The 10,945-nt window shown below is 47.1% G+C and overlaps 1 protein-coding gene across 1 annotated transcript in view; it reads right to left on the bottom strand.

Moving 5' to 3' along the window:
- The window catches only part of RNH1 (ribonuclease/angiogenin inhibitor 1), a 35,429-nt gene extending 25,321 nt beyond the window's left edge, over positions 1 to 10,108 (bottom strand). The window contains exon 1 of the mRNA XM_048852557.2: positions 9,955 to 10,108. Within this exon, the coding sequence (XP_048708514.1) occupies positions 9,955 to 10,021 (67 nt within the window). The 5' untranslated portion in view covers positions 10,022 to 10,108. The remainder of the gene's footprint in view (positions 1 to 9,954) is intronic.
- Positions 10,109 to 10,945: the final 837 nt, after the last annotated feature.

The following is a 10,945-nucleotide window of genomic DNA, read 5'->3' on the forward strand; positions in this document are numbered from 1 at the left end:
AGAAAGGAAAAAGTAATTGTCTCCCATACATCCCTGTGAAATGACTTCCGTTCAAGCTCTGGGGTAAAGGCCAAAAAGGCACATTTTGCTGAGTGCACGGATGGGAGATTGCGGGTGGGGCTGGAAAGAGTTGGCGCTAAAGAAACTAGTGCTGGCGGTGCTAGACAAAATACTGGACATGCTGACCCAGATCCTGGGAGTTAGGAGCCTAAATACCTGTGAGGAGCTGGACTGGCATTCTTAGGTTTTCCACCCTGAAGAAAAATAAATCCCCCTCTTCACCCAATATCAGTGCCCAAATGCTCCCCAGGGACAGTAGGGAATGTTCCCCTCAGGGAAGCAGCCAAGATGCTAGTAGAGAGGAATCTAATGAGAGAGGACACAGAGTTACCAGGGAACTAAGACAGCAGTGTGAAGGGGAATCCCAGATACCATTGCGGAGAACATGTTTGTTTTGGTTGAAGAGTCTAAAAAAACAATTTTCAGAGGCTTAAAAATGTTCAGCTCTCAGGGAAATTGCTAAGCGGGTTTATGTCCCTGTAAGTGTGTCTACCTCCATCTCTTTTACAAACCCTACGGGCAACAGCCTTTCTCCCTGGCCCTGAACCTCTGAATCTCTCCTTCTGTTAGTGAAACACTTTGAAAGATACTGAGCATAGTTGAGCTGTATGTCCTAAGGCTGAGAAGCCTCTGTTCTCAGCCATTTCACATGTAAAAGGAGTGGAAAGCTTCAGGATAGGCTGGTGAAAGTTTGCCCTGTTTGCTGCTATGGTGATTATTTTGGAAGAAGGTGCGGCCATCACAGGGCTTTCCCAGAGGCTAAATACAAACCCAGAACACAGGCAGGAGAAATGGGGAGGCTTCCATGACACATCCATCCTCTTATTGCATGAACTACATTCATATGAGTTACTGGATTCTATGTGTCATCTCTCTAAACTGCTTCCTCACTCTAGCCTGCTAGCCACTCCCTTTCTCATTCGTCCTTATGTTTATATCCAAACACTTAAATCCCTTGGGTAATCCCAGCCCACCCCCAACTTTCCAGGGATGGAGCATGGAAAAGCCCATGGCTTTAAAGTGTGGGTATAAATAGCTTACTAGGCTAGACCCAATGAACAGTGAATTCAGAAGTAAATCCCTCCTCCAGTTTTTTTTTTATTTTTAAAATATAAGATTCCCTCTTCCTAATTCAAATGATGATTCTCTGATTAATTACAACCAGCCATTCCTCCACAGATTAGCCTCTGCAGCTCCCATCCCCCAAAAGGAAAAGTTAAACTAGAATCAGGTTTTGCCAATCCTGCAATACTTGTTTGGCTGTGTACAGATCTCTGAAAAGGGAGTCAGTGAGAGACAGCAGCTAGCTATTTCCTGCCTTGGTTTCTATGCAACCACTGCTGTTTGGCGACAAAATTTGCTGTTATACACACAATGCCTGATAGAGAGACACACACACACACACACACACATTTTTGGTCATTTTCCCTCCTCCTGTGTATTTTATTGGTGATTCCCCTCTTTTGCATTGTATCTGAATTCTGTTAGGCTCCGGAGAGGACAGCAGAACAATGTTGTGCTAAGGTGTTTAGTTTTTCTTTTAATTTATGGTGCAACTTTATCAGACCTATTGTGACTGTAACAAATGAAGCCTAACACGAGCAGATCTTGGTTAGCTCTGGTACAAAGTGCCAGAGCAGATTTCCTGGGGAAAAAAAAAACAGATGGAGTAAGTCTTTATTTTGATAACTTCCTTACTGCCTGAGCCTGCAGACACCTACACATGCTTAACTTTGAGCACAGGAGAAGTCCCATTAAAGGCACTTCTGAATATCATGCCACTTAGTTAGGGACTAAAGCCTGTAGTTAGGTATCTGAATTCATGGGCTCACGTTTGAAAATATTAGCTGTATTTTTTATGCAATTCCTGTACTTGTTGGCTAATAGTCCTCAACCAATCAGGTTATATTGATCTGTGTAATTACTCTATTTTCTCTAAATGTATAGCAATTCTACTATAAATGAACTGTCTACTATAAATCCCACCATTCTGATTTGTTACTGCCCTCTGACCTTCCTCATCCCATATTCCCTGCAGCAAACATGGCCACCTCTATTTCACAACCCTATCCTTCTTCTCCCCTGAACTAATATCTCCCTGTGACAATCTGGAGAATCTATGTACAGCTTATGAATTCTGTTTGATAGTGGGGACTCTATATCTGGGTCAGTCAGCAAACTTCATTTTGAATGTGTGGCGCTTCCCTTCTCTGATGTCTTTTCCCTCCATATTGAGCTAAAACCCACAGGAGGTGACAGGAGAAATTATTGCACCTGGCACAGGGCTAACATTAGAGGGTCATTAAACATTGATGATTGTCCATTGAAATGGAGCACCCTTGGACAAAGTGATGGCTACTGCTCTGGGCAAACCAGTTTTTCAACTCTGAACTCCAGGAGGTGGTAACTGAGCAATTGATCTCTTGGTGGTGGACTTAAATCACCAGATAATCCTAATCAGGGGGTCACCTTAGAAAGGGGATTGAAGAGTATAAAATAAAGAATCTCTAGCCTCTTATTTGAGAGGTAGTGGTGAGAGGAGATTCAGCAGGAGGGGGATGGGGAGGCTCCCAGACCCCTTAAAAGATTGTGGCCTAAGCCCAACAATCCTCAAAAGCGTTTAGGAACCTGGGGTATGGAAATGTCTAGGTAATTGTATCATTTTACCTAGAGCTGTATATTTCTTGTATTGGCTAAAATAAAGAGTAACTGTTTTAGAATCCATTTGTGCAATGCCTGTGTGTTATGTGCTTTGCCCATCACATGTTAAATGGTTTCAGAGTAACAGCCGTGTTAGTCTGTATTCGCAAAAAGAAAAGGAGTACTTGTGGCACCTTAGAGACTAACCAATTTATTTGAGCATGAGCTTGGGTGTGCTTCAGCAACTGGATTGCCCTTTGGGATGCGGGGAATTTAGCACTGGTCCTGGGAGCTTAGGACAGCTGGATCATGAGGCCCCATTTCTGTGACGGAGTAACAGGTTGCTTGTGCTCAGAGAGGAGGACAAAGCAAGAGAGAGTTCTGGAGCCTACCTAGACTAAGGAGAAAGCTTAAAGCATAGCTGGCCCAGTGTGATGAGAGTCCAGTAGGGGAAACTTTACCAGCCTGTTTCCTCTTGTTTTTTCCTACCCCCCCCCCCCCCCCCCCGATGTTCTGGTTTAACTTGGATTTAAACTTGGAGAGTGGTCAGTTTAGATGAGCTATTACCAATAGGAGAGTGAGTTTGTGTGTGTATGGGGGTGGGGGGTATGTGAGGAAAACCTGGATTTGTGCAGGAAATAGCCCGACTTGATTATGTAAAGAGTTGTCACTTTGGATGGGCTAGCACCAGCAGGAGAGTGAATTTGTGTGGGGGGGTGGAGGGTGAGAAAACCTGGATTTGTGCTGGAAATGGCCCACCTGATGATCACTTTAGATAAGCTTCAGAGTAACAGCCGTGTTAGTCGAAAGCTCATGCTCAAATAAATTGGTTAGTCTCTAAGGTGCCACAAGTACTCCTTTTCTTTTTGCGAATACAGACTAACACGGCTGTTACTCTGAAACTTTACCAGGACTGTGATACACCCCACCTAGTTGTCCTTGACCCTGAGGCAGTTTTAGCCCCTCACCCCTATTAAGAATTGCATTTTAATCTGTCTATTTTTAACCCTTTCTCCCCCCATTTCCCAGCTGTAAAAAGACTAGTTACATGTAAGGGACATGGAGGCATATGTGAGACTCCACCCTTCAGTGCTGCAGTTAATGAACCTGGAGAAGGAGGTGGAGCAAGCAGGAAGCAAAGTTGCTCAGAAACATAGGGAAGAAGTACAGATAAGGGGCAATTAGTTTTCACCATCTGTGCCCTTGAGCAACATTTCACACCTGGTTGGCCTTTCTCCCCCCTGCTAGTCTGGGTTTATTGACTTCTTCTAGGGGCAGGGAAGAGCAGGTGGACTGAAGAATATCAAGGGTGGGGAGGCAGCTATGTTTCAGTAAAACAATACAATGGTGGCGTTCTCTATTAGCTTGGTAATACAGTACCTGTGTCCTAGGCTAACAAACTCGTCAGCTTTTGGCCTTGAGGTTTATTTAGCTTGGCATTAGGTTATTATTTTATAACTTGAAAGTGATACCTGTTTATCTTTTAAATAAACAGCTGACCACTGCCTGCCTCCCTAGCGAGTCCTTCTGTGAAAGAGGACTTGGATGGTCTACTCTACGCTTTGCAATGCACCGATGATCGTCTCCTCCATGCTGCCGCTTCAGAGCATGGAAACCAGCCATCAGGGGACAGCTTAAAGGACCTCTGCAATAGTGGTAGCCATGCCCCACCAGGCAACAGTTTTCAGGCAAATGTGTATCGGTCCCCTGGAAAGCTCAATCTGTGGTGACCGGAGATTTTACCAGTGCAGCTGATGACAGTTGCTGCCTATATCAAAGGGGAAGAGATGTCCTTTTTGTGTGTCTAGGGATTGGAGAGAGGTTTCCGCCTCCGTTTTGCACATTCCCAAGAAGTGGCTGGGGAAGCATGCTCCTGTACCCTTCATCCCTGCCTACTGGCCTGATCCAAATCCCACTGAAGTTGGTGCTCTGGTTCCACCAGGACAGGCAATCGGTTTAAACGTGCAGCTGGGGATACCCTCTGCATAGAGGAGCCCCAATGGTTTAACAATGGCCTAGCTGGCTCTGTGCCACCTGGTGCTGCCCAGCCCAGTGTAGTAAGTATTCCAGGGCAGGGACAAGCAGGGAGCCTGGCTGAAGTGTGCCATCTCTGGCAATCCTTGGCCAGCTTGATGGTCCCTGGAGGACAATTAGGGTCAGTATGGAGAGACTGCAGAAAGCTTCCTAAAACCCAGCCCCTGGGAGGGCTGCTGAGCACAGCTTGCATGCACCTGGGCCAGAGATAGGCTTGGCAGAATCCAGTTTTTATTTTTTGTAATTTCAACAGATATTTTAAAGTTCCCAATATTTATCTATTTGAATTTTCACAGTTGCAGGAAAATAAGCGGGGGGGGAGGGGAAGGCTTAGGGCAGCACTGATAGAAGAGTTATAGGGGGCTCCTAGTGCTGCCAAGGGGCCTGAGATACCTGGGAGTCAGGTGCAGGGGAGGCTGCAATCCTGGCCCCATGGAGCAGTGAATCCCACCAGGTAGGAGGACAAGACCCTGGCCATGGGGGAAGCCACCTTGCTATTGAATGGCTCTTGCCAGGGATAGCCCCAGCACTCCTGGCCAGTGAATGAGTGTTGCTGTGACAGCAGGGCTACTGAGGGTTCCCTGCAGGGCGGGTGACACCGGTTCCCTGCAGGCACTAGGTATGGGGGAAGCTGTGTTGCTAACCTCAATATTTTTTTGTTGTTGTTGATTTCAGTGTCAGGTGAAACTGACGTGTACCAATGACTAATGATTTAAATTGAATCCTGCCAAGCCTACCAACAGATTGTAATGAGTCATGCTGCTAAATCCTCATGAAACATTTTGATGCTATAATGATGGGCTCTATAGAAAACCAGAGAGGGGAGAGAGAACAAGCTGGAAAAGTCCAGAAAACTCTCCAGCCTGAGGGGCACTGTATATAATTAAACTATAGCCAGCTAGCTATATAAACTGCCAGAAAACAAATAGCCACTCATATGAGATGTATAGAAACACTGGCCCATCTGCAACCCTTCACCCATTATCTTCCAAGTAGGGCTGTCAAACAATTAAAAAAATTAACTGTGTGATTAATCATGCTGTTAATAATAGAATATCATTTATTTAAATATTTTTGATGGTTTTCTACATTTTCAAATATATTGATTTCAATTACAAAGTGTACAGTGCTCACTTTATATTTTTATTACAAATATTTGCCCTGTAAAAAAAAAAAATCGTATTTTTCAATTCACCTCATACAAATAGCATAGTGCACTCTTTATCATGAAAGTTGAACTTAACTCTACATATGTACAAAAAAAAAAAACCCCTGCATTCAAAAATAAAACAATGTAAAACTTTAGAGTCTACAGGTCAACTCCTGTGTTCCCTCTAATTTTTCCCCACATGGGTGCGGAATGAATTTTGTTATGTGCACCAATATGGAGGTGATGGGGGTGGGGGACTCAGGGCTGGGGCAGAGGGTTTGGAGGTGGGTGGGGGGAGGGATGAAGGCTCTGGCTGGACGTGTGCGCTTGGGGTTGGGACCAGCCATGAGGGGCTCAGGGCTGGTGCAGGGGATGAGGACTCTGGCTGGGGGTGCAGGCTCTGGGGTGGAGCTGGGGATGAGGGGTTGGGCTCCGCAGGAGGGCGCTCTGGGGATACAGCAGGGAGAGAGGACTCCCCCTAGCTCTCTCTCCCTGCAGCAGCACCTGGGCTGGGGTCGTGGACAGGCACCCCTTCCCCGGCCATGGCTAGGTTTGGGCAAGGGGGAGGGCCGCAGCAGGTCTGGGCCTGGGTTGTGGCCAGGCAAGGGTCACCCCTCCCCTGGCCGCAGTAGGTCCCCGCTGGGTGGGTTCTGCAGCTTACAGAGAATTTAGGTCCACTCAGTCCTACTTCAGACAATTGCTCAGACAAACAAGTTTGGTTACAATTTGCAGGAGATAATGCTGCCCGCTTCTTGTTTACAATGTCACCTGAAAGCGAATACAGACATTTGCATTGCACTGTTGTAGCTAGTGTCATGATATTTACGTGCCAAGTGCGCTGAAGATTCATATGTCCCTTCGTGCTTCAACCATCATTCTAGAGGACATGCTTCCATGCTGATGACAGGTTCTGCTCGATAACGATCCAAAGGAGTGTGGACTGATGCATATTCATTTTCATCATCTGAGTCAGATGCCTCCAGCAGAAGGTTGATTTTCTTTTTAGGTGGTTTGGGTTCTGTAGTTTCTGCATTGGAGTGCTGCTCTTTTAAGACTTCTGAAAGCATGCTCCACACCTTGTCCTTCTCAGATTTTGGACAGCACTGCAGATTCTTAAACCTTGGGTCGAGTGCAGTAGCTATTTTCAGAAATCTCATGTTAGTACCTTCTTTGCATTTTGTCCAATCTGCTGTGAAGGTGTTCTTAAAACGAACATGTGCTGGGTCATCATCCGAGACTGCTAGGACATGAAATATATGGCAGAATGCGGGTAAAACAGAACAGGAGACTCCTCCAAGGAGTTTAGTCACAAATTTAATTAACACATTTTTTAATGAGCGTCATGAGCATAGAAGCGTGTCCTCTGGAATGATGGCTGAAGCATGAAGGGGCATATGAATGTTTAGTGTATCTGGCATGTAAATACCTTGTAAAGCCAGCTACAAAAGTGCCATGAGAATGCCTTTTCTCACTTTCAGGTGACACTGGAAATAAGAAGCAGGCAGCAGTATCTCCCGTAAATGTAAACAAACTTTTTTGTCTTTGTGATTGGCTGAACAAGAAGCAGGACTGACTGGACTTGTAGGCTCTAAAGTTTTACGTTGTTTTGTTTTTGAGCGCAGTTATATTACAAAAAAAGTCTACATTTGTAAGTTACACTTTCAAGATAAAGAGAAAAGGAGGACTTGTGGCACCTTAGAGACTAACCAATTTATTTGAGCATAAGCTTTCGTGAGCTACAGCTCACTTCATCGGATGCATACATCCATCGGATGAAGTGAGTTGTAGCTCACGAAAGCTTATGCTCAAATAAATTGGTTAGTCTCTAAGGTGCCACAAGTCCTCCTTTTCTTTTTGCGAACACAGACTAACATGGCTGTTACTCTGAAACAAGATAAAGCGATTGCACTACAGTGGTTTTCAAACTTTGGGTCACGACCCAGTCTAGGTCGCAGAATGCAAGGCACTGGGTCAACTTGCTCAGTACCCAGGGGGAGGCGACAACTAGTAGTCCCTACCTGTTCTGACACCATGCTGCACCCCAGAAGTGGCCAGCATCGGTCTGTCTCCTAGGCAAGGGGAGCCATGGGGCTCTGCATGCTGCCCGCATCCCGAGCATTAGCTCCTCACTCCCATTGGCCGGCCAGTGGGAGCTGGGGAAGGGGGTGCGGTGCTTGCAGGTGAGAGCTGCGCGGAGCTGCTTGCACGCCTCTGCCTAGGAGCCAGACCTGCTTCTGGCTGCTTCCGGGTTTCAGTGCAGTCCACAGTGGGAGGGCAGGCAGGAAGCCTGCCTCTGCACCCCAGCTGCGCTGCGGACCGAGAGTCACCGGAGGTAAGCCTATGCCCCAACCCCACATTTCAATCCCTTGCCCCAGCCCTGAGCCCCCCAAAAACCTGGAGCCGCCTCCTGCACCTCAAACCCTCATCCCCAGCTCCATTGGGTCGCAGGCATCGACAATTTTCTTCAACTGGGTTGCCAGAAAAAAAGTTTGAAAACTACTGCACTACAGTACTTGTATGATGTTTCTTGAAAAATACAATTTCTTTTGTTTCTCATTTTTACAGTCCAAATATTTGTAATAAAAATAATATAAATGAGCAGTGTACACTTTGTGTTCTGTGTTGTAATAGAAATCAATATACTTGAAAATGTAGAAAAACATCCAAAAATATGTAATAAATTTCAATTGGTATTCTATTGTTTAACAATGCGATTAATCGTGAATAATTTTTGTAGTTAATTTTGTGAGTTAACTGCGATTAATTGACAGCCCTACTTTTCATTTCTATTACACACAAATGCTCACTAACCCAAGGGAGATAGCTGGACGTGGAGATCTGGCCAAGGGTTAATGAAAGGCCTGCTGAAGCGAAACCCCTTCCCACCCACACTAAAATAAATTCCGTCAAGGAAATTAAAGTTGAATGGCTGTGATCTACCCCCCTACAAAGCATGGCCAGGGCTGATGACAAATGATAACCATAGAGCAAGCCGAATTGCTTATTGCTCAGACTCTGATTCAGTGTGACTCCAGGGAATAGAACAAAAGGCAAGTCTGTGGCAGTGTTATGTCAGGACTAACTCCCACTGCCAAAACAGCCTTTTCAGGCCAACCTCCTTCTGCCATCAGACCCCTACTTCCCAGTTCCCCAACTTCCCTTTCCCCCGGTTTCTCCAACTGGGCCCCTACCCCCTCTTAGCTACCCCAACCTCTCTGTAGTGCTATCTTCCTTAGTTCCCTCCAGCCATCCAAACCCCATACAACCCAAAAAGGTGGCTGTCCTCATTTGTGGCTCCTCTGACACCCTTCCCCCCTCCCCCCGCCCCATCTCAGCTTCCCTGGCAGTGTCACTGCTCACCAATAAAACCACATTATACAGGGTGCTGTCCAACAACTGAGGCACCATTTCCCCCCTTCCCCCAGCCCCTGGCTGCACCCCAATCCTCCTGGTTCCATCTCCTCCATTACCTTTGAGAGCCTTTGGTGGCCACGGGACTGTCAGCCTTTTACTACCTCCTCTTCCCTTTATCTTCTGGAGCTGGCTGGCTTCCATTTTAATTCAGCAAGGGGACCACCAAAGGGAGCCTCTTAGGGCACAACACACTGCCCTGTCCCCCAGCCAAGAGGGGCCATGGCTCCAATGATAAAGTGAGGTGGATGGGTGGACTTCAGCTCGCTCTTTATTAAGAAGGGTCTGGGAAAACCTACCCACAGTGAGCAGGGATTCCCCCTGCTCAGAGGAAATAACTGCTAAAAGACTGGCAGGGAGGGACTCCAGGTACAGCAATATCCTGCCTGGTAGGAATGGGTGAGGAACACCCAGCCTGTGGGGGTGGAGATCCAGGGTACATCGACACTGCAGCTAAGAGGGAGCCCCCCAGCCTGGGCAGACAGCGCCGTGCAAGCGGGGGTTACCCTAGCACACCAGATAGAGCTGTGTGTGAACACCGCGGCACTGGCAGAGTCTCAGGCTAGCCACCGGAGCGTGGATTCAGCGGGGTGGGTGGGCTTGCATTAGAGTTAACAACGGGCCTAAATCCACTTCTTGAAATTAGAATTCGGTTTTACCTCTTCCTCTGCTCCAGAAACACGGTAATCTCCGAAGGCCAAAGGAAAGCAAAAGTCTGGCTCCCATACAGTGCTCGCGGCTGTACGAAGGCACTGGCTGCACGGGAACTCGATGTAGCAGCGTATGTTGACAATCAGCCGCATGATCGCGTCCTCCGGGGTGTGCATTAGCCTTTTCCTGCTCCAAATCTACTTGCTGCTCCAAGGCACGTGGCTATTGCAATGGGGCTCGTGCGCGGGGGAAAATCTAAAAGCGTCTGTCTCTCTCCAGTCGGTGTCAGCCTGGGAAAAGCGCCCTGCGGCGGGGAAGTCTGACAGGCTCTGCCCTGCGGGAGGAGAGAGGAGAAGAGAAGAGGAACGGGCAGCGTTTTCCCCAGGAATTGACGTGAGAGGGGGAGTTGGAAAACGACGACATTGGAAACACTGCTGCTGAAACTACTTGACCCCTGGAGAGTGGAGGGAGACGTGTTCCTGGAACAGGGAACTGGAGGTTATGAAGGCAACAAAGTAGCGAAGGGGAAGGCGACAAGCGTACGCTACCAGACTGTGGCTATTGAAAACAGTGGGTGGCGAAATGCGTGCCCACCGCAAGCCCACTCCCGTTCCCAGTGCTGCCCCACATAATGTAATGATTGATAGTGCAGTGGAGCTACTCCAACATTTCCAGGTAGAAAACTGGTTAACTTGACATTAAAGGTTGCTACCAAAGGTAACAAAAATAATACCAAGACTATTACAGTTAAAAAAGAAAACCTGGTGCATCTCTGGAAATGGTAATAAGGACATGTATGGAACTTGCCAGGATCACTGGTCCACCCTGCCTCAGCCCAAAGGAAACAGAAGCCCACTGCACGTCCTCAGCTGTGGAGTCCCCTGGGGCATGGGAACCCTGATAGCATAATGGGGTCCTGATCCATGACTTGGGCTCCCGGGTGCTACCGTTATACAAATAATAATAATAATAATATACCGACCATCTAAACTAAATCTC

The sequence above is a fragment of the Caretta caretta genome, chromosome 6 (genome assembly GCF_965140235.1).
Source record: "Caretta caretta isolate rCarCar2 chromosome 6, rCarCar1.hap1, whole genome shotgun sequence".
Taxonomy (NCBI): domain Eukaryota; kingdom Metazoa; phylum Chordata; order Testudines; family Cheloniidae; genus Caretta; species Caretta caretta.